This window comes from Oncorhynchus tshawytscha, linkage group LG02, assembly GCF_018296145.1.
Source record: "Oncorhynchus tshawytscha isolate Ot180627B linkage group LG02, Otsh_v2.0, whole genome shotgun sequence".
Lineage (NCBI taxonomy): Eukaryota > Metazoa > Chordata > Actinopteri > Salmoniformes > Salmonidae > Oncorhynchus > Oncorhynchus tshawytscha.
The window spans coordinates 34,270,468-34,296,281 of record NC_056430.1 but is presented as its reverse complement, the minus strand read 5'-3'; the positions used below and the strand labels follow the sequence as shown (position 1 = coordinate 34,296,281).

Genomic DNA, 25,814 nt, shown 5'->3' with positions numbered 1-25,814 from the left:
TTTCCCAGGTAATTAAGTTGTTTATTGTTGTGTGTTTTGTCCTGTTCAGAGTGGAGTTCACCTTCACCACATACCTGAATGGCACAGAGCTGGTCAGCGCTGTGGAGAACCTCAACTATAAGGGAGGCAACACTCGCACCGGTGCTGGCCTCAAATTTGTCGCTGACAACTTCTTCAACCCCACTTCCATCCGGAACGTCTCAAAGGTTTGAGGGGGGATAGAGTGGGCTGAAAGACAGACTATATTTTGTCCTGTGACAGACCATGACATATTTCTCCCTCTCCCTCCCTCTCCCTCTCTCTCTCTCTCTCTCTCTCTCTCTCTCTCATATATATGCAGGTCTGTATACTGATCACAGATGGGAAGTCTCAAGACAGTGTAAGCGACCCAGCTCAGAAGCTACGGAGTCTGGGAGTGGAGATGTTTGCAGTGGGTAGGTTTGGGAAGACATTCAAATCAAAGTTTATTTCTCACATGCACAGGATACAGCAGGCGTAAACAGTACAGTGAAATGCTTACTAGCAAGCGCTCCTCAACAGTCTAGTAGAAATATCAATATGAAAATATCAAAGTCAGATGACAAAATCAAAATATTAACAAGAAATATAGAAAAGCACTAGAAGTAGGCGAATAGAAGGTCTGTACAGGTATATAGCTAGGTTTAACTGTTCCGCAGTCTTATGGCCTGGAGGTAGAACCTGTTGGTCCAAGACCTGATGTTCTGACACCGTCTGCCAAATGCCAAATTGACTCATTAAACCCGACCACAAGCCTCAGGCTGTATATCTTGATAGTTTGGGTGTGTACAGTATTTAACTGGTTGTTTTTGTCTCTGTCAGGTATAAAGAGTGCAGACCAGACTGAGTTGGCTCTGATAGCCACTCCTCCTCAGAGAGACTACACATTCTTTGTGGGGGACTTTAAGTTGCTTAACACACTGCTCTCCCTGGTGGGCCCGCGTGTTTGTTCCAGCTCTGGTGGAGTGTACGCTAGCGATGGTAAACACACACAGTTCAGTACAATACATTACAGTCTATCACACTATAAACATCCCCCTCTATATTTATCTCCCTTTCATTGTCTTACCTCTCCTCCACTCTACCTCTCTCTTTCTCTCTTTTTTTTGCAGATGCCTTCTCCGGTCCCTCTAACCTCCAGTTCTCAAGCCAGACCTCTGATTCGCTCAGGTTCCGGTGGACTCCCGCAGGGGGGCCTGTGACTGGCTATGTGGTGCAGTACACGCCCCTCTCTGGCCTTGGCCAGCCAATCACAGCGGAGCTGCGTCAGGTGGGCATTGCTGGTTGGGTGGTGGGGGGTGTGGTGTTCTTTCCTGATTCAGGGGATGGGCAGCAGCTCATACTGTAGATGTGACCCAGATTCTAATGGCTCATTGCAGTTCTGGGAGTGGGTGCAGCCAGGGAGCCTGATTACATGGCAGACAGGCAGAGAGAGAGGAATTGGGTTGAGTAGGAACATGTTTCAATGGGTGGATCTGGAGTTTAATTGAATTTCTGTGTCTGTGCAGATTAAACATTGGCAGGAAAAGAGTGAAATTCCACCTCTGTGACTGGGTGTGTGTTTTGGCAATCATGACTAGGGTTGCAAAGCTACTGGTAATTTACCAAAGTTACCAGAATCCTCTGTAATTCTGGTAATTAACAGGTCATCTCTGGTAATGTTGGTCATTTATACAATAATTACCTTATATATAGCATTCATTTGTTATACTGTATCTGTTTCCATATGGTTCATGAGTTTCTAGTGGATAGACCATATGGTTCATGAGTTTCTAGTGGATAGACCATATGGTTCATGAGTTTCTAGTGGATAGACCATATGGTTCATGAGTTTCTAGAGGATAGACCATATGGTCAATGAGTTTCTAGTGGATAGACCATATGGTTCATGAGTTTCTAGTGGATAGACCATATGGTTCATGAGTTTCTAGTGGATAGACCATATGGTTCATGAGTTTATAGTGGATAGACCATATGGTTCATGAGTTTCTAGTGGATAGACCATATGGTTCATGAGTTTCTAGAGGATAGACCATATGGTTCATGAGTTTCTAGAGGATAGACCATATGGTCAATGAGTTTCTAGTGGATAGACCATATGGTTCATGAGTTTCTAGTGGATAGACCATATGGTTCATGAGTTTCTAGTGGATAGACCATATGGTTCATGAGTTTCTAGTGGATAGACCATATGGTTCATGAGTTTCTAGTGGATAGACCATATGGTCAATGAGTTTCTAGTGGATAGACCATATGGTCAATGAGTTTCTAGAGGATAGACCATATGGTCAATGAGTTTCTAGAGGATAGACCATATGGTTCATGAGTTTCTAGAGGATAGACCATATGGTTCATGGGTTTCTAGTGGATAGACCATATGGTTCATGAGTTTCTAGAGGATAGACCATATGGTTCAAGAGAAAATTGCTTAATTAATAATAAAAAAGCATCTAATCAACAATTGCATAATTTGTAATTAACTCTGCAACTCTTCCAACTTTGACTTTTTTCACAACTGCCACCAGTTTGGTGCCAAAACATTTACAACAACAAAGAGATATTGACATACAGTAGTATAATAAATAAATAGATTTCATACTGAATCCCTCAGATTGAACACCAATGGTATTCACTAAGTTGATGGTTTATATTTAGTATAATGTTTTACAGCTTTGTCATTCTTTTCTTTTTTAAATCATCTTATTTTAATATTTTATATATTTGATGTGATGAGGCCACACGGAGAGCCAGAGGTAATTACACTTTCGATCATCTGAAGAACCCAAAAGGGCCACTAGATGTCTTGGGATAAATACATAAAATCCTTTAAAGTTACCAAAATTCTGGTAGTTTACTGGTAAACTTAGAATGTTTCCAGTAGTATACCCTCCCTTTGAAACCCTACTCATGACCATAATGAGGAATGACATAGATTAAAGGAAACATTTACCCCAGTCAAAGGCTTTGACAAAACCTGTTGCTATGTTATTACATTGAAGACCCATTTACAGCAGTAGCTTTGTATGTCATCTTACATATATGTATATGTCAGGGGTGCACAAGTGCAATACTCAAGTTCTGCAATCCTGCTGCTTTTCTTTTCTTTGTGATCCTGTTTGGCTAGAAAGTGCACACACGCCTAGTTTTTCAGGTAGAAACCAGTCTCTTCAATTCAGATGACGCTGCAGCCCCTCAGGGGAGCAGAACAGAGCACCTCTGTCTCATGTTCTAAGCCCTCCTTCTCCCCCCTGCAGGAGACGGTGTCTGCAAGTCAGAGGAGCTTCGTGGCTAGAGAGCTGAAGTCAGGTACAGACTACCTGGTGACGGTCATCGCCCAGTATCCCAACAGTGTGGGAGAGCCTGTGTCCGCCAAGGCAAGAACCAGTGAGTTCACAGAGAGGGTGGGACAGAGGCAGCAGAGGGAGGGAGGGGGGATGGGAGGGGAGAAGCTGAGATAATTAGAAACCAATGCACAAATCAGTGAGTACACACGGAAAGATGAAGAGGGGGGGTGGAAGCCTGGAGGAGAGAAGGAGAGAGTAAAATGTCAATGCATTTCAATTCCATTTGACAGACGGGTGTGGAAGGGGAGGATATGGGGATGACAGGAAGAAGCAAGACCACTTTATGAATGGGGCTTTATCTTTACTTTCAACCTATGTATATTTTAGATGAGTTCTGGATACCATACCAACACAGTCTTTCTTACCTCTCAATGACATGTCATATCATCTCCTCTCTCCACATCTCTTTCTTTAGGCACTAACAAGTTCTCTCCCATTTCTCCTCAATGTGTCACCCTCCAATGTGAAGCCAAACCATCCTCGTAGAACACAAGTATGTCTCATCTGCCTCTCATCCCTCACTCTCCACCCCTTGTTTCTCAGACTCGCTACCGGGGGTGTCCGGTCTTCGTCTGGTCCAGGCTGGTTTCTTCTCCCTCTCGCTGACCTGGGACGCTCCCACCTCACAGTTCCAGGGCTACCGACTCACCTATGGTCCCCGAGGTGAGACACGTGCACGCATGTACAAACACACACACTCATGCTCACACTCACACAGACACACCTATACTCCGACTACTGCTCAGTCAAGCATACTCTCATTCTTTGTGACAACTGCTGATGTAAACATGGCTTTATAACATACATTTGATTGATTGTTCACACATGAAGGAGAAATATATGCTTTCATGTTACAAAACACTAAACTCCTTACATCTTTTCTTTGCAGGTGAGAGTGTAACAGACACAGAAAGGGGGAGAGAGGGAGGGATGGGGATAAAAACCTACATGTGGCAAGTTGGGAAATGTAAATCTGTGTGTAGTTTTAAGGACAGCAGGGTAGTATGCAGTACTATGGTGGAGACACGACGTCTCACCTTATACCGCCCTCCGTCGCTCCCTGCCTGGCAACGAAGAGTTGTATTACCCAATCATTACCACAAATATCACATACACTTTTACAGAGACGTTAAAAACTATGCAGGAGAGACATAGGGAAACTTCAGGTGTGTAGTAGGGATTGAATGTGGCTGCAATTCTATACAGGGAAAGGGTGTGTTATGTCAGATAGATCTATTTATGGGGTGTGTTGAGGTGCGTGGTGTGACGTGCCCCAGAGGAACTACCACCATACGCACACAACATAACTCAGCGTGGAAGCTCCATCCCTGAGTCAGGGTGTGGCAGGAGTACCAGTCTCACATGGAGAACGTTTAGGAGGACAGATTGGCACTCTTGTGTGTTTGTTTTAAATTAGGTCAGTGTGTATTCTTTAAGGGTGCTACACACAATTTCCATAATATATCTGCAGTAATAGTGGAATGATAGTGTTTCATAATATTTCCCCCCCCAAAAAAATATTTGGACACATGCAAAATCGCATTCTAAAATGCAGAATTTCTATTTTACAACAAAGGGCTTCTGTTGTCAAAAAGGGAAATCTGTTTCGAATTTGTGACTGGCCGTTTCCACTAAATTACACAGTGTAAACATCGCTCTGTCATTTCCTGGTTGCTAAAATTCTACACTGTTCGCTCAATTTCAGAAAACAATCACTGAATAGTGAAGGAAATCATTCCTTTGTACCATCTAAATCGCTGTGAAATATATTTTCAATATAAAAAACATGTTTTTACAGTTTTTATAGCCGTTTGAAGCCGGTGTGTTAAACGGCTCAAGCGCGAGTCTCCACCATGTTACGTAGGGTATTTACCAACAAGGAATTCAGCAGGAGAATTTCTGCCCTCATTCATTTTCAACAAGGGCATGCAGAGAAATGTTTGGGGGATTGTGAGTGGCGAGAACCATGCTGGCGCCAGAAAAATTTGAGCTCTTCACTAGTTTATGAACATTTCAAGCAAAGCGTTGTCAAGAGGAGGCACCGACTCTGGTTTTACGAGTTAAAGGAGCAGACATTGAAATGGGTTTAGAATATTTATGGGAAAATTTGAATGGATGCAAGAAGGATTCAGGAGGGGATGAGAATGGGCTGGATGAAGCCTAAGGCAGGTAGACATCATCACGCCATGGTAGTTAGGCTGTTGTGGTGATGGCAACCCCCCCAGGAAGAACCTAAAAGACGGCTAGTACCACACAGTGACGTAGAAAGCGACATGCACTGCACAACACAGAGGAGCAATCTTAGTTTGGTGAGGTTTAAGTAGGGTGGCAGTGGTGATTACGGAGAGTGAGGACAGGTGTGGAGGCTGATTAGCAATGAGATGCAGCTGATTATGTTGAGGAGCTGCAGTCACGTCAACTAGTTAAAACGTTGCAACAGGCGTGGAAGCTGATTGGCAGTTAGTAGCAGTTGGTGTTTGTTGAGTTAGTAAGTAGCTGCGTTGAGGGCAACTAGTCAAATTGTTGCATTCAAGTCTGGTCCTTTCTCCTGATTTGATGTTAATTCTTAACCCCATCAAAACTCACCGTTACGGGGAAATGGGATGCAATAAGGCGGGAGATTTGTTTTGAATGCAGCCTAGTACTGTTGTAATTCACCTAGTTTTCACATGGGGGAGCCATTCTTTGAGTAGGAGCAAGCAACTGCAGGCCCTAATTCATGCACCCAGTACACCCACACCCACAGAGATGGTCAAAAGATACATTTTGATGTGTCTTGTTACAAATACAAGATACTCTAAAGACCAATGTATCAAACTAAAATACAGGTATTTTGTATTTTCTAAATACAAAATACATTTGCAAAGACTACAACAACATTCTCAGGAATGGTAACAAAAAACATTCCACTTGCTATGACTGTGATATGTGGTTGTTTATCTACTTTAGTTGAATGCAGTATGCACTGACTGTAAGTCGCTCTGGATAAGAGTGTCTGCTAAATGACCAAGCATGCTTTGCAAGTGTTCATATTTACATTTTGGTAATTTAGCAGACAGTCTTATCACACCATAGTGTCATCAGACTTCTGATACTAATGCAGGGTGAAAGGGGGTCACTGTTATAAAAAATTATTTAGAATAAGTATTTTGTATTTCAAAAATATAAATTATAGGTCTTGAAAGTATCTTGTTACAAAATATGTGGATTGTAGTTTAGGCCAATGACATACATATGACAAAATACTCACTAACAGAAATACTGCCAATCTCTGCACAACACACATGCACACACACACACACACACACACACACACACACACACACACACACACACACACACACACACACACACACACACACACACACACACACACCCCGTGTATGCCTTGTCTGTGGTAGGATGAAGATCTGTGCCCATTTCGCCAGGCTACACATTCCTCTCAGGCTGGCGCATTGCCTTGGCAACAGCCTGAAAGTGCATGTGGAGCTGGGTGGGGCTGGGGTTGCCTCAGACTGCAGGTTAGACAGACAGACATACAGAGAGGCAGGCAGGCAGGCAGGCAGGCAGGCACACACACACACACACACACACACACACACACACACACACACACACACACACACACACACACACACACACACACACACACACACACACAAACAGTTCTCCAGACTGCTCTTGATCTTCCTCATATTATACACATACACTACAAGTACAAGCATGTGCATTTAAAGATGTGTATAGTCAGCTGTGTATTTACTTGCCTGTTGCCTGCTCTAACCCTTGTGAATGGCTGGCTGTGATTGATTGACAGGTCAGCCCAAGGCCCAACTATTGGAGCAGTCTCTGGCTGCAGACTCTACTTCTGTCACCCTGGAGAGGCTACTGCCCGACACAGAGTACGTCCTCACCCTCTACCCGCTGTTCCCCCGAAACTCTGCCTCCCCCGCTACCCTCACCTCACGGACATGTAAGTACACCACACCCTCTACCCGCTGTTCCCCCGAAACTCTGCCTCCCCCGCCACCCTCACCTCACGGACATGTAAGTACACCGCACCCTCTACCCGCTGTTCCCCCGAAACTCTGCCTCCCCCGCCACCCTCACCTCACGGACATGTAAGTACACCACACCCTGTTTCCCATTACCCTCAGTCAGTACTGCATGATGCATCATATCATCTTCTGTTTAACATGAACTTCACATTATTGGTGTATTTGTATTTGTAATGGATCCCCATTGTTATGGATCCCTACACTTTCTGGGGTCCAGCAAAAGTAAGGCAGTTTATACCATTTTTAAAACATTACAATACATTCACAGATTTCACAACACACTGTGTGCCCTCAGGCCCCTACTCCACCACTACCACATATCTACAGTACTAAATCCATGTGTATGTATAGTGCGTATGTTATCATGTGTGTGTGTGTGTCTGTGCCAATGTTTGTGTTGCTTCACAGTCCCCGCTGTTCCATAAGGTGTTTTTTTAATCTTATTTTGTAAATATAATTTTACGGCTCGCGTCAGTTACTTGATGTGGAATAACGTTCCATGTAGTCATGGCTCAATGTAGTACTGTGTACCTCCCATAGTCTGTTCTGGACTTGGGGACTGTGAAGAGACCTCTTGTGGCATGTCTTGTGGGGTATGCATGGGTGTCCGAGCCGTGTGCCAGTAGTTTAGACAGACAGCTCGGTGCATTCAACATGTCAATACCTCTCATAAATAAAAGTAGTGATGAAGTCAGTCTCTCCTCCACTGTGAGCCAGGAGAGATTGACATGCATATTATTAATATTAGCTCTCTGTGTACATCCAAGGGCCAGCCGTGCTGCCCTGTTCTGAGCCAATTGCAATTTTCCTAAGTCCTTTTTGTGGCACCTGACGACACAACTGAACAGTAGTCAAGGTGCGACAAAACTAGGGCCTGTCGGACCAGCCTTGCTGATAGTGTTGTTAAGAAGGCAGAGCATCGCTTTATTATAGACAGACTTCTCCCCATCTTAGCTACTGTTGTATCAATCATTTTTGACCATGACAGTTTACAATCTATGGTTACTCCAAGCAGTTTAGTCATCTCAACTTTCTCTGTTTCCACATTATAGATTTAGTTGAGGTTTAGGGTTTAGTGAGTGTTTTGTTCCAAATACAATGCTTTTAGTTTTAGAAATATATAGGGCTAACTTATTCCTTGCCACCCACTCTGAAACTAACAGCAGCTCTTTGTTGAGTGTTGCAGTCATTTCAGTCGCTGTGGTAGCTGATGTGTATAGTGTTGAGTCATCCGCATACTTAGACACACTAGCTTTATTTAAAGTCAGTGTCATGACATTAGTAAACATTGAAAAAAACAAGTGGCCTAAACAGCTACCCTGGGGAATTCCTTATTCTAACTGGATTATATTTGAGAGGTTTCCATTAAAGAACACCCTCTATGTTCTGTTAGACAGGTAACTCTTTATCCACACAATAGCAGGGGGTGTAAAGCCATAACACATATGTTTTTCCAGCAGCAGACTATGATCGATAATGTCAAAAGCTGCACTGTCGAACAAGACAGTCCCCACAATCATTTTATGATCAATTTCTCTCAGCCAATCATCAGTCATTTGTGTGTGCTGTGTGCTGTGCTTGTTGAGTGTCCTTCCCTATAAGCATGCTGAAATTCTGTTGTCAATTTGTTTCCTGTGAAATAGCATTGTATCTGGTCAAACACAGTTTGAGCCATTTTTATGAGCCTTTGTTTGTGAATGGAAGAGGAGAACAGAAGTTCTACAGTTGTCATGCTCCTGACCCTGACCTCACAGCAAGCACAGTGCCTTGTGGCAGTCATGTGAAGGCTACATTAAGAGGAAATCATTTGGAACTGTTTTTGGATGGATGGATTTCATGCCATGTAAACCATACCGATTGGCCTCATGGTCTCATGACTTTATTTGAACCATAGGTGGAAAGTTAACAGTTATCAGAAAGGTTGTCATCGCCAGATAGGGAGCTTTGCACGTCTTTCTCTGACACTATTCTTTCAAATTGTTAGAAAGTCATACTTCCATCTGGTGGTGACTATTTGCGCTGCAGTACACATAAAAAGTCTGAAGCTCTCATATATTGTTCTTCTGTGCCCTATTTCAGTATGTGCACTGTGTTTACAACTATTTTTGTGTGTGTTTGCGTGTGCGTGTTATGTCTGTCTTGCAGTGCGTCTAGAAGCGGCCCAGCAGCTGTCAGTGGATACTGTGTCAGAGCGTAGTGTCCGGGTGTTGTGGAGAGGAGTGGGTGGAGCCAGGGCCTACAGACTGGTCTGGGGACCATTCACCGGTAAGGAGAGAGACAGTGACATTTGACAGCAGATTATGTGCCAGTATACTCATGCACCAATCAATATAGACTTACCTTATTAACATGTGTATTTACACAGAGAGGTTGTTCTTCAGAAATTTATAGTGACACAGAATGGAATTTATGAGAGAATCAGCAAGGCTGTTAATACTTTGAATAGTGAGCAGTCAGTGACACAATTTATATGTGCACAACAACTGTCCTTTTCTTTCACCCCTCCATACCTTCCTCTATCTTCTCTCCTCTGCTCTCCTCTCCCCCACCCATCTCTCATCTCCCCCTCTCTCCTCTCCCCCATCTCTCCTCTCTCCCCATCTCTCCTCTCTGCCCTCTCTCCTCTCCCCACACCCCTCTCTCTCTCCCCACTCTCCCCTCCCCACACCCCCTCTCTCTCCCCCTCTCCCCTCCCCCCACCCCCCTCTCCTCTCTCCCCTCTCTCCTTCTCCCCACCCCTCTCTCCTCTCTCCCCCTCTCTCCTCTCCCCCACCCACCCACCCATCTCTCCTCTCACCCTACCCCCTCCCCTCTCCTTTCCCCCACCCCACCCTCCTCTCCTCTCCCCCACCCATCTCTCCTGTCTCCTCTCCCCCATCCCTCTCTCCTCTCCCCCTGCCTCTGTGTCTCTCCCAGGTCGTGATGTGGAATCTGTGGAGGTGGCTGGTGACAGTGAGACTCACACCCTGTTGAACCTGCAGCCAGACACTGAGTACATTGTCACTGTCATCGCTCTCTACGAAGGCAACACAGAGGGTCCTGGTGCTACCACCAGGTTCAAGATAGGTATAGAGCTACACACACACCCATGTATGCATGGCAGACACGCATACACACACACAACATGCATACACAACACACACACACACAATTCAGTAACTTCCTAAGCACTTTACAAAGTTAAGCAAATTTGGAGAGATCACTGAAACACAAACAGATTTCCGTCTCCTCCTCTCTCGCTCTCCTCCTCTCTTGCTCTCATTCTATTTTCCTCTCATTCTATTTTCCTCTCGTTCTATTTTCCTCTCGTTCTATTTTCCTCTCGTTCTATTTTCCTCTCACTCTATTTTCCTCTCACTCTATTTTTCTCTCGTTCTATTTTCCTCTCCTCCTCTCTCGCTCTCATTCTATTTTCCTCTCTCTATTTTCCTCTGTCTTTGTCCCAGTAACTTCCACTTGTGGTTCATTTTAGCCAATGAAAGAATGCCTTTATGAAAGACTATTTCTGCTGCGTCCAACAGACCATAGTGTAAAGGAGGATAATAGAGGCAGTAGAAAATAGAGGAAATAGAGGAAGAGAGATAATGGTATTATTCTGCTTACTAAATATTTACAGTTGATCCTTTTTTGGAAGTTAAATCTGTTGCACACATGCATACTGTTCAGAAAACAAACACACAAAAGCACACACATACAGCTTCCTGTGTATGACACATTTTTGAGGGATGTCTTCACTTAACAGGGATTTGTGTTGTTTGAGTTAAAGCTGAGTCATCATCATGTTTATTGGTCTGGATTATAATCAGGGAGGGGGTAGCGTACTGTAGTTATTTAATACAGAATGCCTCCTAATGCTCCTCTCTGGGATCTTTGATCTCAAATGGAAGGGGAAACACACAATGTTTGTGTAGCTAAGAGTTGTTCTAAATAAGTGTACCGGCAGTCCAACTAAGATGCATTATGAATTGAAATCCCCTCTAATAGCTGATTATAAACTGGGTGGTTCGAGCCCTGAATGCTGATTGGCTGAAAGCCGTGGTATATCAGCTATAGCACGGGTATTACGAAACATTTATTTTTACTGCTCTAAATACGTTATTGCTTAAATATCCCCTTGTTGGTTCCGTTTTTCTGTGCTCCGTTTTATTTACTTATCAAATAAGGAACACTCAAAATGTGCACTTATAAATCATAACAATTTTAATCAAAATACAGCTGTAGACAGAAGTCAAAGATCAAACATCACACATACAACTGATGTCTCTCCTGAGTTCTGCCCCATAGGAAAAGTCCCAAGTTATTTTATTAAGCACGAAGTCCAGCCCTAGTGATGTTACTGCATACGTCATTACCTGCTACTCATCCGACCAAGCCCATGCATACACAGCTATACAAACTTACAAGAGAGAAACAATAGTTCCAGTGTTTTCTAAAGCCTCAGCAGTAAATGTCCACTCCCCCAAGTTGATTTATAGAAGTATGTCTGACTAGCCTCTTATCTATTTTACTCCCCTGCAGGGCTCTATGTTTATCTTTGAAGTGCTTTCTCACAGACCCCATGCAATAATTAACACATTTCTCAGACCATTTCTTTATAATATGCAGAGACTTAGTAAAGACTGTGGAACAATTTAAAAAACTTAAAATTAATATATACTGTATATTGTTAATCAGTAGTCTAGGACCCTATAAATGTGGAGGAGGTGGGGTCCCATAGCCCCCCCCCCCTTCTATTAATACAACATAAGCATAGTCAATTATTATATTATATCAAACATTTGGTGCAGCCCCTATCATGACCCCAATTTGACCCCATCACCCTGAATGGGTTTTTAAGAGGTTCTGGCATACCATGATATATCAGTTGATAAGACCCATGGTTGGGTTGTGTCTCTGTTCCCCCCATGCAGAGCGTCTGGAGCAGCAGGTGCTGAGGGCAGCCACCACCGGGCCCTCCTCCATCCGCCTCACCTGGAACCTCATCCAGTCTGCCAGGGGATACCGCCTGGAGTGGAGGCAGGGGGAAGGTCAGACACACACACACACACACACACACACACACATGCACACTCATGCTTGCATACACACGTAAGGACACACACACGTACACTCACACATACAAGCGAAAGTTTCATGTACTTTCGAACCCCTCAACATTGAGTACACTGATCCACGCACACAAACATAGATGTACCCTCGCTGACTGACTGTCAACGTCAAACTGCCTTACTGTAGTCTCTCTCTCCTCAGGTGGCAGAATGCAGAGTCAGTCATTCTCCAGGAACACCACTATTTATGATCTGTCAGGGCTGCAGCCCAGCACTGAGTATGTCATCACCTTGTTCACCCTGTATGAGGGACGAGAAGAGGCCACCCCCGTCTCCACCTCTCCCACAGGTCAGAGATAGGGGCAGGCGCGACCCGCTTTGTTTTAGCCCCTTTGTATTTTATATTTACTTCTATATTTCACTTATTATTTGTATCTTATTTGTTTTACCATTTTACTGACTCCCCCCCCCCCATGTGTACAGTGGAACAGCCGGTGGGGAGGGTGTCCAACCTGCGAGTGGTAGAGTACCTGGGCAGCACTGTGCGACTGGGATGGACAGGGGTAGCCGGGGCAACGCAGTACCGTATCCTCATGGTCAACACTGAAGGTAAGGGCACATCTCAAATGACACTCTATTCTCTCCCTATATAGTGCACTACTTTAGACCGGATCTCACATATGTTTTAACACTGTACTTACAGCGCAAACAGAGGAAACCCGCAGTATCCCTGGAAGCCAGACGACCCTTGACCTTAGGGGTCTGACAGAGGGCGTGTCTTATGGGGTCAGCGTGACAGCTGTGGTGGGAGACAGCGAGGGGGACCCAGTCACTGTCTACATCAAATCAGGTGAGACACACACACACACACACACACACACACACTGATTGTATGCTAGTGCATGCTCCAGCCTGTGAGAGAGAGGATGTGGATGGATTGAATGCATGCAGATCTTGGCTCAGGGCTGCAGGGTGTTTGCCAGTTTGGTAAACAGTGCTTTGCTGTGGCTGTGTGATGAATGGCTGCCAGCTGATTGTCAATGTGAATAGGTGGTGAATAGTGATACAGAGGGGAGGTGAGCTGTAGCAAGCACAGACAGAGATAAAAGAAGAGGGCTGTGTTTAGTAGGCACGAAATGGCAAAATGTTTTGAAATGGGAAATGTAAGTTTGATATTGAGCATGGGAAATAGTTTGGTGGTGCACTGAACCGCAATGTTCTTATTGATGTGTGATTTCAGAACAAGCATTGGAGAGAGTGACAAACCTGCGTGTGACAAACACCAATGGTCGGCGACTCCGAATCGCCTGGACAGGGGTTTCCGGGGCAACAGGGTACAGGGTCACTTGGAGACAAGGCAACAGTAAGTGTCATGATTTTGATTTTGTGATAAACTAGTCCTCAGAAATACAATGTTGTGATAACATAATTATAGCAGCAGTCCCTATTTTATATGTATGTGTTACTTTCTCTCACCTTCTCTTTTATATAGAGCAGTGTCCCAGTGTGTGTCTTTAACATTGTGTATCTCTCCTAGATGCGGAGCAGTCCCGTGTTCTGGGGCCAGAGGCCTCGTCCTACACGGTGGAGGGGTTGCAGCCAGACACAGCTGTGGTCCTGGGCGTGGCGGCTGTGATTGGTCAACGTATCGGGGAGGTGGTCACCCTCTCGGCCAGGACCAATGGCAACAACGGCTCAAGCACGGTTAGCGGCCTGCGTATCATTGATGTCACCTCTCAGAGGATACGCATCACATGGTCACCAGTCTCCAGGGCAACTGGCTACAAGATTACCTGGCGCAGTGGAAATGGTAGGCGTGGTTAGGATAAGTGAGATAGGTGTTATCTGACGTATAAATTACATTCCTAAGGATCCTTACCTTAGGTCTCAAAGCGCATTAAGGCTCAAAGAACACATTGTATTGGGATTGTCTAGTAGTTGCTCTAGTCTAGTAATACAGTAATAGCAATCCCCAGTAGCGTTCACCTCGTTGCCTGACCCATAGAGAATCATAGAGGCCTCTAGTGGCCAAAAGGCTATTTTAGCATGGCCAGAGCCATTGAGGGCTTACACCATTTTAATGTAGTCAACTGTGTGTGGCTTACAAATTTATTGGCTGATATCCCTGTTGGAGTCATGTTCAAGCAGGTCATCAGGAGTGATCAGCCAATTGTAAAAAAAAACATTTACTACTTCAAAATGGAGATTGCCTCAATGGCGCTAGCTGTGCGCTCCCTGACCGCATAATTGGAACTAAACTCAGCAAAAAAAGAAACGTCCCTTTTTCAGGACCCTGTCTTTTAAAGATAATTCGTAAAAATCCAAATCTTCATTGTAAAGGGTTTAAATACTGTTTCCCATGCTTGTTCAATGAACCATAAACAATTAATGAACATGCACCTGTGGAACGGTCGTTAAGACACTAACAGATTACAGACGGTAGGCAATTAAGGTCACAGTTATGAAAACTTAGGACACTAAAGAGGCCTTTCTACTGACTCTGAAAAACACCAAAAGAAAGATTCCGAGGGTCCCTGCTCATCTGCGTGAACGTGCCTTAGGCATGCTGCAAGGAGGCATGAGGACTGCAGATGTGGCCAGAGCAATAAATTGCAATGTCCGTACTGTGAGATGCCTAAGACAGCGCTACAGGGAGACAGGATGGACAGCTGATCGTCCTCGCAGTGGCAGACCATGTGTAACAACACCTGCACAGGATCGGTACATCCGAACATCACACCTCCGGGACAGGTACAGGATGGCAACAACAACTGCTCGAGTTACACCAGGAACGCACAATCCCTCCATCAGTGCTCAGACTGTCCGCAATAGGCTGAGAGAGGCTGGACTGAGGGCTTGTAGGCCTGTTGTAAGGCAGGTCCTCACCAGACATCACCAGCAACAACATCGCCTATAGGCACAAACCCACCGTCGCTGGACCAGACAGGACTGGCAAAAAGTGCTCTTCACTGACGAGTCACGGTTTTGTCTCACCAGGTTTGATGGTCGGATTGGCGTTTATCGTCGAAGGAATGAGCGTTACACCGAGGCCTCTGGAGCGAGACCGATTTGGAGGTAGAGGGTCCGTCATGGTCTGGGGCGGTGTGTCACAGTATCATCGGACCGAGCTTGTTGTCATTGCAGGCAATCTCAACGCTGTGCGTTACAGGGAAGACATCCTCCTCCCTTCCTGCAGGCTCATCCTGACATGACCCTCTAGCATGACAATGCCACCAGCCATACTGCTCGTTCTGTGCGTGATTTCCTGGAAGACAGGAATGTCAGTGTTCTGCCATGGCCAACGAAGAGCCCGGATCTCAATCCCATTGAGCACGTCTGGGACCTGTTGGATTGGAGGGTGAGGGCTAGGGCCATTCTCCTCAGAAATGTCTGGGAACTTGCAGGTGCCTTGGTAGAAGAGTGGGGTAACATCTCACAGGAAGAACTGGCAAATCTGGTGCAGTCCATGAGGAGGAGATGCACTGCAGTACTTAATGCAGCTAGTGGCCACACCAGATACTGACTGTTACTTTTGACCCTTCCCCCCCACCCCCCTTTTTTTCAGGGACACATTATTCCATTTCTGTTAGTCACATGTCTGTAACTTGTTCAGTTTGTCTCAGTTATTGAATGTTGTTATGTTCATACAAATATTTACACATGTCAAGTTTGCTGAAAATAAACGCAGTTGACAGTGAGAGGACATTTCTTTTTTTGCTGAGGGATGCTTTCTCTATCATTCTTTATGGCCTGACCACATCTGTCTACAGGAGTGGAGTCCTCCCGCACGGTGGCCGCTGATGTCACTTCCTTCACCATCGACAGCCTTCAGGAAGACTCCTCCTACCGTGTCTCAGTCTCCTCACTGATTGGGTCTCGGGAAGGATACCCCACCTCCCTGAACACCAGAACAGGTACTCTATCACTCCATTACCAAATTGACCCCTAACCCCTTCTCTTCTTGATATAACCCATAGTAGATTTGAATGAGTTGGTTAACTGTCAACAATATGGTAACAGCTTCACTTAGCCCTCACTTAGTAAATTTAAAAATGGATTGAATTAATTAAATGAGTGCTATCCTATAGAACAGTGCTTGTAAATTGGTGAATGATCTCTTCCACTTCTCTGTCCTCAAGAGTCAGACCAGTTGGTGGTGGGAACAGTGACTTCACTCAAAGCCCAAGAGTCCCGCGGTGAGGTCGTCAGAGTAACATGGGTGGGCGTGCAGGGAGCGACAGCCTATCGTGTGGCTTGGAAGCGAATTGACGGTGAGAGATTTGATTAGCTTTACTCTTTTGAAATGTGAATGATATTCCCATGATGTTTCATTATTAAATAGTGTACTATACATAGCTCATTATAATATAGGAATTACCTCTACTCACACCAGCCACACTTAACATAAATATATATATATATATATATATATATATATATACTCACACACAGACAATTGGCCAGTGTTACCTCGTGTTGAGTTTTCTGTGTAACATTTCTAGTGTTGATTCAGATGTTAAATTAACACTCATTGCTGTAAAATAGCCCCACTGTTGGTGTTAATAAACAGTGTTAAACCAAAACCACACCCATCATTATCATATTTACCAGCATCCTCTAATGCAGGTGGATTTTTAGAATTGCTGTTTTCAATTTCTGTTTTTGTATGTGCATTGATTGACTAATTCACCTTGTGTTACTCAAATATAAATAGTATACATTTTTCTGTTACTTAGACGTTGCATCCGTTACTGAAAGGTTGTTCTAGTTAACCCATAAGAGTCTAAGGCTTTATGACATACGCTTTGTATTGTGTTAAATAATTACATTTTAATGATAAAAAATTCACTTAGGATCTCACTAGGATTGCCTGAAAATGGATGGATATATGAAAATGGATGGATATATGTCTTTGTCACTAACAAATACAGTCGTAGGTGGTAATTTTACACTTCACTCGAAAGGCAAGGCACTCTGGGAAATATGTAAATAAGGCTTGAACCTAAGCAGTTTGTTAATTTAACACTCTGTATAGACACTGGACCAGTGTTAAATGTCACACTGTCACTGTTGATTTAACAGTGGAGAATTTGCTGTGTATTAATAAAACATTTTGTGCCAGACCACTCACCACGCCTTCTGTCTTGGTATAGGTGGGGAGGAGAGGAGCCAGCTGGTAGGTGGTGACCTCACAGCGGTGGACCTGGAGCAGCTGGACCCAGGGGCTCAGTATGAGGTGCAGGTCATGGCCCTGGTTCAGAACAGAGAGGGATCCCCAGTCTCTGTCAGAGTCACGACACGTGAGTTACACTACAGTCTTAAAGAAAAGAGACTGTGCAGTTACATTGTACCTCTGTTTGATTAGAATGGATAAGAAAACATTGGAAGATACAACATTACAGAATTACTATGTAGCAAGGTTGGGGTAAATTACAGTCAAATCAGAAAGTAAACTAAATTCCTATTCCAAATGGTCCTCATTGAAAAGCACTGAAGATAATTGGAATGTCAGTGTACTTCCTGAATTCACTGGAAAGCGTACTGCTCTGTACTGTATTCTGTGTGTGTGTGTGTGTGTGTGTGTGTGTGTGTGTAGCTGGGGAACCTGTTGCTGTGGACCGTGTGGAGGGGGTCAGGGTGCTGGAGGCTACCCCAAGGGTGCTGCGTCTGGTCTGGAGAGGAATGGCTGGGGTCACAGGGTACCGCATCTACTGGAGATCAGCCCTGGGTAAACACACACACACACAGATACACACACAGATACGTACATAAAATGCTCATCCAAACAAATGTTTGCAATTTAATATTTATTTACGTTTTCTAATATTCTCTACTGGTTCCATTCAGGTGAGGCTGAATCGAGCCGTCTGATAGGTCGAGATGCGACCTCGTTTGACCTGGATGGTCTGCGGCCTGGGGTGAGCTACACAATGAGGCTGGCTGCCATCTTCAGGGACAGAGAGAGTCAAGCTGTCACTATCACAGCCTCCACAGGTACACTTCTCTGCCCACACCATCTCCTCTCCTTTCATTCACTATAGTTATGGACTGGAGTTTTCCTGGCCATGTGACCAGACTAAGATCAAACCTTATAAAAGCCCAAGGTTTTTGTGGTTATGGCTATAGGTTCTAACTGTTGTATAGTCACAACCTCTTAATGTTCTCTATCACACGATTACTGAAGTCCCTCACATACGGTTGTCTCTCTCTTAACTGATCACTCACTCCTCCTCTCCTCCCTTTAGCTCCCCTACAGCCTGTAACAGGTCTGCGTGTGGCAGAGGTTACCCAAAATTCTGTGTTGTTAGGCTGGGTTCCACTGACTGGTGCCACAGGATATATCCTGCGCTGGAAAGAGGAGAGAGGTGAGACAAAAACACTGCATAATGGGGTCACATTTGGTAGTTTATTGACTATGTTCCACACTGAAAGGTTGATCGCTAATCGTTGTTTGTGTGTGATTGTGTGTGTATGTACTTGTACGTACTTGTCTGTGTGGGTGCCTGTGTGTGTTTGGTCTCTAACCAGATACTGGTCCGGGTCAATCCACCACGCTGCCTGGGTCATCCAGCTCCTACAGGGTGACAGGGCTACGTCTGGGCCTGAGATACCGCTTCACCCTGCAGCCCAACTTCCAGAGGGAGGTGGGCCCTGAGACCTCAGTGGACGAACGCACTGGTAAGACTGATATCACTCCTTTTTAACCAGTCACTCCATTCCATCCCTTCTCCTTAGTCCTCATACTGGCCCATTATGTTCCAACCCCTCCTCTCTCACTGTGTCTCTGTCCTCAGTGTGTGTGGGTGGTCGTCTCGACGTGGTATTCCTGGTTCCAGCTTCCAGGGACCGGGCCAGCCTGGCTGATTCTCTGCTCTCCCTCCTGACCAGCGCTGCTGGCTCCCTCACCACCATTGGAGAACGGGACTCACAGGTACTGTACACATACAGACGTCTGTGATATGTGTGTGTTGGCTGCTAGTTTTCTTCTGTGTGATTCTGTGGCATGTTCTTTTTGTATCCTCCAGCTAGGGATTGTAGTGTACAGCGCCCGACCCAAGGTCTGGTTCCTGCTAAATCGCCATAGCAACAGTGAGACGCTGCTTCAGGAGATCCTGTCCACGCCTTTTGAGGATGGCCCAGGGAATGCTATAGGTGTGTGTGTTTTGTACATACTTGTGTGCGTGTGTGAGTTTGTGTGTGAGTGTGGATGCCTGTGCATGTTTATATGTAACATTGAGAGGTATAGAGATCCTTACTTCAAATAACCTGTTTTTGCATGGACATTGCCATTGAGGGTATCTGCCATTTTAGTGTTAACTTGGTGGGGATTTCTATAGGTTGGGAGCGATCAGCCAATGCTCAGAGCATTGCCTTCTTCAAATTGGTTTGCCTAGTTTGTAAATGGTTTTAAGCTATATCACTGCCATCTAGTGGCCACAATAAATGAATGACACATAACATTTGGTTCAAGACTCCAGCACTGCAGGTGGCAGTAAATCACCAATATTAGCTATACACTTTTTTCAAACATCAAAAGAAGAAGAAAACGTACTACTTTAAAATAGAGATAACCTCAGTGGCGATTCCAATGCTGTCACAGATACCATAATGGCACAGATACAAAGTTGAGATCTCTATACATCTCTATGGTGATATTTAAATGTATATCTCCCCCTGCAGGCCAGGCAATGACGTTCACCAGACAGTTCCTTCTCAGCCCCACAGCTGGTCGTAGACCCAGAGTCCCTGGTGCGGTGGTGATCATTGCAGATGAAAAATCCTCCGACAACATCACTGTCCCAGCCAGTGTTGTCAAAGCCTCAGGTAGCCTCACACAGACTGTGTTGAGAGCGTTAAACACACAAGCACATATACAGCAACTGCACATCTCTACTAATGGAATTTTCTACAGTCAATTTTAACCTACAGTCCCTTGTCACACACTGTTTTAAAACAATAAATAGAAACATGCCCAATATTTTGTGTGTGTGTGTGTGTGTGTATCAGGAGTGACGGTGCTGGCGGTGGGTATAGGTAGGGCGGACTCTGAGGAGCTGCGCCAGGCAGTGACAGATGGCAGCACCCAGAACCTTCTATATGCCCGTGATGCCACCCAACTGGGCACCCTGCACGCCGACCTGGCTGACCTGCTGTGTGGCGTCGCCAGGATACCAGAGGGAGTGGTGAGATAAGAGGGGAAAAGTTGGTGGGGAGGGGAGGTGAGAGAGAGAGATTAGAAGTCAGACCATGCTGTAGATCCCATGATTTTGCTGTCAATGTAACCTCTCCCGGTCAGTCAGTGAATCATTTCCAGGGACTCAGTGACAACAATATGGTGGAGTGCTCTGTGTCTCAGTGTGTATGTTGCTGTTTTCTATATCAGGGGCCAGTGACAGAGCAGTGTACCGTACAGTGTCCTCGGGTGAGTTACTGTACTTTACCTCATCCATCCACACACACACATAGCCATCATTACACTCTCACCACACCTTTCAACTTCAGTGTGCTCTCTTTTTCATCCCTCTTTGCCCTGCTATCTCTCATATCTGTCCATTTTACTCTCTAGGGTGACCGGGGGGAGCGAGGAGGAAAGGTAACAATTGAATTGTTTTAATACCATTTTCTGTTACTGTATGTTGTCTTGGAAGCTCTATGGTCAGTAGTTGTGTCAGATGTCCTGATCAGTTACTCTGTTACAGGGAGAGAGTGGAAGAGACGGTGCTGACGGACGCAAAGGAGAGCCTGTGAGTCTTTCACCACTGATTACTGATCTAATACTGATAGCTCAAACATTAGCATCCACGTATCACCCACTGAGATTGTGTGTGTGTGTGTGTGTGTGTGTGTGTGTGTGTGTGTGTGTGTGTGTGTGTGTGTGTGTGTGTGTGTGTGTGTGTGTGTGTGTGTGTGTGATTTCCAGGGTCGTGATGGTTTGCCTGGCAGGGAGGGCCCCAGAGGGCCTGAGGGGCGACAGGGTCAGCCTGGCCGAAGTGAGGACCCCTCAGTGGGGGTCAGAGGGGAGAAGGGGGAGAGGGTGAGTACACATTAACACTTATACTCAACACTTGTACTGTTGTAGTGTACTGCTGTAGTGATGTAGTGAACAGATGTAGGATCTTAATTTGATCACTCTTATTGCTAAGAATTTTGCTGAGGATACGCAAACTTGTAGTGTATCTGAGGTTTAAAAAGGCTTCTAAAGTTTGTAATTTCCACTTTAAAATGTCAGATTTGATTTACCCCAACTAAAAATGTATCAACCTTTTCAAACATGTATGTTCATTATAATCCACATTTCCTGTAGGATTATTTTCCTGCTGTAGGATCATTTTCCTGCTGTAGCAAACTGGCTCAAATTAAGATCCTACATCTGTACTGCTGTATTTACTGTTGTTTATTCTCCAGGGTTTTCCTGGTCTGGATGGGAATCCAGGGTTGCCAGGGCGACCAGGGTCCCCAGGCCCTGGAGGTGTGCCGGTGAGTAGTCAGGGGCCACAGTTACTGCCAGGGGCAATCACAATGTGTAAATCAACTTGCCAATAACATAGGTCTTTTATCCTGATGCTCTTATACTGTAAGTAGTTGATGGTCAACCTGCTGTAAGTATGTAAGCCTTTTCTGAGTGGCCCATAGGGGCAGGCAGCTTGATTTACAGGTATATCCCCTGGAGAGGACACTAGGCTGTCGCAGGGCCTTAGCCCCAATCCATCTCCTTAATGCTGAGTGCCAAGCAGAGAGGCATCTGGTCCCATTTTTGGAGTTATCAAACCCCCAACCTTTCAATCTCAGGGTGGCACTCTAACCACATTGCCACTGAATTTGTCCAACCTGCTGTAGATGTGGTTTAACAAAATATTGTTTTATGTTTTGCTATTTATGTTTTGCTCTTTTGTCTTTTTCAGGGTTCACAGGGGCTACCGGGTGTCAGAGGAGATCCTGTGAGTGTTCCTCAGCAACGCCAATGGGATCTGTTTATACTGTATCTTGTCTTTACGTGTGTGTTGTTGTATTATGAAGTTTGATGTTTTCTCTGTGGCAGGGTGATCCTGGGGTTACAGGAACACCAGGGACAAAGGGTGACAGGGGCGACAGGGTGAGTACAGCACATCTCTTTATCCTCTGTGAACTATTGTAGGTAATCCCATCTGCTGTGTGTGTGTTGGTTGTTCACAAAGCTGTTTCTCTGGTGTTGTTCCAGGGTGAGCCAGGGTCAGCTGTTTCAGGAGGAGGTCTGCCCGGGAGGAAAGGGGAACCAGGGATCCCAGGAATACCAGTGAGAGACACACACACACACACACAGTCAGACACGTGTGATGGTAAATCATATTGTCATATGTTTAATTAATTCTGAATGACGATGAATGACGTTCTCTCTGTTACCTAGGGTACCCTAGGGCGTCCAGGGAATGACGGGGCCAAGGGCTTTGTGGGACCTGCAGGGACCCCTGGACAGGATGGTCGCCCAGGGATACCAGGCACCCCCGGCCTCTCCATTAAGGTCAGTTACCCTGGTCAGGTCTGGCCCTTGACACAGTAACTAGTAACAGAACACATGGGGGGGAGAAAGAGATGAGTACCAGCAGAGGGGTACCAGCAGCCTGTAACCTGTAAGGGCCTTTCGTGGACTACAGGAAATGGAGGAGCGAGCACGCCGCCATCCACATCAATGGGGCTGCTGTAGTGGAGCGGGTCGAGAGCTTCAGGTTCCTCAGTGTTCACATCACTAAGGAATTAACATTGTCCACACACACCCACACAATTGTGAAGAGGGCACGACAGCACCTCTTCCCCTTGAGGAGGCTGAAAAGATTTGGCATGGGCTGTCAGATCCTCAAAAAGTTCTACAGCTGCACCATTGAGAGCATCTTGACTGGCTGCATCACTGCTTAGTAAGTCATCTGCAAGGCACCCAACCGCAAGGCGCTACAGAGGGTGGTGAGTACGGCTCAGTACATCACTGGGTCCGAGCTCCCTGCCATCCAGGACGTCTATACCAGGTGGTGGAAGGCCCAAAAACATTTCTCTACTGGTACCGCAGACTACCTGTATGGACCCGTTTTTGCTCTCTTGCACTGACACTGACACACACTGGACTCTACCCACACACTCACACATGTTTACACTGACAGCCCAACACACACACACTACATACGCTCACACACGCATAACATGTGCACACATGCATACTGATGCCAAACACTCATACACACACACACACACTTTCACACTCACCACATACGCTGCTGCTACTCTTTATTATCTATCCTCTTGCCTAGTCACTTTAACCCTACCTGTATGTGGGGTGGTAGGTAGCCAAGTGGTTAGCGCATTGGACTAGTAACTGGAAGGTTGCTAGATCGAATCTCTGAGCTGACAAGGTACAAATCTGTTGTTCTGCCCCTGAACAAGGCAGTCAACCCACTGTTCCTAGGCTATTGTTGTAAATAAGAATTTGTTCTTAACTGACTTGCCTAGTTAAAAACTAAAAATATGTATATAGTTACCACGCACATTGAAAGGTACTCCCTGTATATAGGCATGTTATTGTGTATAGATGGGTTGGTTGTTCAGCAACAAAACTGACGTTTGTGCAACTATGGGGCAAAACAAACTGGGTCAAGGGGTAGGCAACCCTGTTTCTGGAGTGCCTCTGGTACTGTAGGATGTTGTTCCAACTATGCACCACACATGAACAACTGAGATAATTTATCAGTTCAGTGATTGCCTAAATTCAACACACCTGGTCTTCTAGGTCAGTTAAATCAAAAACATGAAGTACCTGCAGCACTCCAGGACCAGGGTTGCCTACCCCTGGCTTAGATGGTTGACAACATGTAAACTATATTTTGTCTACAATGTTTTTTGAAAACATAAATACATTTGCACAATAAGCACTTGTTGTCTCTCAAATACATCACTACAGTTGTTGGTTAGCTCGCTCGTGAATTTTTGCCATAACATTGACATGAAATCAGTCAAACCACCTCAAAACAAGACATGGTATCAAGATCAAAATGAAACTAGATGGAACGAGTCACTTACGATTCCCCACATGGCAGTTTCTTGTCATTGTCGGTTGCTATAGCTGGCCATCCAGAATCACAACACGTACAGACTTCTGCCCCAGTAAAGCGCTTGCATCGGTTCCCTGATGTTGTCAGCTAATCCATCTATTTATTCCTCATGTCACATTTTTATTTAATTCTTTATCTTTAACTCTGCATTGTTGGATAAGGAGGCATAATTAAGCATTGCACTGTTAGTGTACACCTGTTGTATACAAAGCATGTGACAAATAATATTTGATTTGATTTGACATGGCCACATTGAGGTGAAAGAGTTGTTACTCGTTTCACAGGCACTAGTGATGCGGGGGTTAACCCGCAGTGCCCGCAGTTATATCTGCAAGGCGGATGGGTTTAGGGTCATTAAATATTGTGTTTTGTACTTGGGAACAGGAGTGGAGAAATATATATATTTTTTCTTCTGCATCTTGAGAACATGCAATGCTCAGTTAGATAGCATCTGTAGAGGTGCTGTCTTTATCATAAAAGCTGATAGTATTTCAACCACATAAAGTATGCCAAACTGAAGTCTTATCAGAAACATGTTGGGTCGTTTTCACAGCTTTCTTTTCCCTTACAACTGGTCAAACTGATGTAATTGGACATTTTGCGTAGGAAACCTTTCAGGTTTTTTTTGGTTGCTTTATTGTATTTTCTCCCAAGTTCCTAAACATCTTTGTTCTGCTAAAGATGACAGAGAAAATTGTACCGATGTCAACTAGATTGAAGCATTTATTCTATCGATCTATTAAATTATTCTGTTGGGCAAGGGTTTATTTAGTCTTCTAGGGCAACGTAATGACAGAAGAGAAGCTACATGTATCTAATTATAGGGCCTCAGATTTCACTTGATCACATATAGTCGGGCGGTTGCTGATATGGTATTAGCAATTGCGGGCGGGTGGGCGGTGAACAAACAGCTGACCTGCGCACCACTAACAGGCACCTTATCAGTTCAAGTTCAATTCAAGTTTCTCCCAAAAACATGCCCCCTTTTCAAAAGTTCTCAGATGGTTCTAACTTAGAATGGTTGAAGTGATGTGAGGGATGTTCATATATCTTTTACTTCCTCATGTAAAATATATCTTCACCCTAAGAGTAACCCCCCAACAGTATGGTTGTGATATGATAATGTGGGATTACATTTTAGATTTCTAGGTTCTTTTCATTCTCTGCCTTTAAGGTTATCTGTCACCATCCTCTTTATGTTTTCATCTTCCACCTGATCATGCCCTTCCATCAGTTTCCTTGACAACCAGCATCTTTAGACTTAGAGAGGCC

General features: G+C 44.9%; 1 protein-coding gene across 5 annotated transcripts in view; it reads left to right on the top strand.

The window, feature by feature from the left end:
- The window catches only part of LOC112262844 (collagen, type VII, alpha 1), a 102,526-nt gene that overhangs the window by 22,926 nt on the left and 53,786 nt on the right, over nt 1-25,814 (top strand). For all 5 annotated transcript variants that reach the window (XM_042297204.1, XM_042297203.1, XM_042297200.1 and 2 more), the window contains exons 4-38: nt 50-206; nt 341-434; nt 841-999; nt 1,131-1,288; nt 3,273-3,402; nt 3,906-4,025; nt 7,180-7,335; nt 9,566-9,685; nt 10,337-10,486; nt 12,331-12,447; nt 12,671-12,817; nt 12,952-13,077; nt 13,172-13,318; nt 13,709-13,831; nt 14,006-14,278; nt 16,239-16,382; nt 16,608-16,739; nt 17,622-17,768; nt 18,065-18,196; nt 18,316-18,462; nt 18,714-18,833; nt 18,997-19,146; nt 19,263-19,399; nt 19,494-19,620; nt 20,149-20,292; nt 20,476-20,651; nt 20,852-20,890; nt 21,035-21,061; nt 21,168-21,212; nt 21,389-21,502; nt 21,874-21,945; nt 22,371-22,406; nt 22,508-22,561; nt 22,667-22,741; nt 22,853-22,966. In XM_042297204.1, coding sequence (XP_042153138.1) covers nt 50-206; nt 341-434; nt 841-999; nt 1,131-1,288; nt 3,273-3,402; nt 3,906-4,025; nt 7,180-7,335; nt 9,566-9,685; nt 10,337-10,486; nt 12,331-12,447; nt 12,671-12,817; nt 12,952-13,077; nt 13,172-13,318; nt 13,709-13,831; nt 14,006-14,278; nt 16,239-16,382; nt 16,608-16,739; nt 17,622-17,768; nt 18,065-18,196; nt 18,316-18,462; nt 18,714-18,833; nt 18,997-19,146; nt 19,263-19,399; nt 19,494-19,620; nt 20,149-20,292; nt 20,476-20,651; nt 20,852-20,890; nt 21,035-21,061; nt 21,168-21,212; nt 21,389-21,502; nt 21,874-21,945; nt 22,371-22,406; nt 22,508-22,561; nt 22,667-22,741; nt 22,853-22,966 — 4,309 coding nt within the window. The remainder of the gene's footprint in view (nt 1-49; nt 207-340; nt 435-840; nt 1,000-1,130; nt 1,289-3,272; nt 3,403-3,905; nt 4,026-7,179; nt 7,336-9,565; nt 9,686-10,336; nt 10,487-12,330; nt 12,448-12,670; nt 12,818-12,951; nt 13,078-13,171; nt 13,319-13,708; nt 13,832-14,005; nt 14,279-16,238; nt 16,383-16,607; nt 16,740-17,621; nt 17,769-18,064; nt 18,197-18,315; nt 18,463-18,713; nt 18,834-18,996; nt 19,147-19,262; nt 19,400-19,493; nt 19,621-20,148; nt 20,293-20,475; nt 20,652-20,851; nt 20,891-21,034; nt 21,062-21,167; nt 21,213-21,388; nt 21,503-21,873; nt 21,946-22,370; nt 22,407-22,507; nt 22,562-22,666; nt 22,742-22,852; nt 22,967-25,814) is intronic.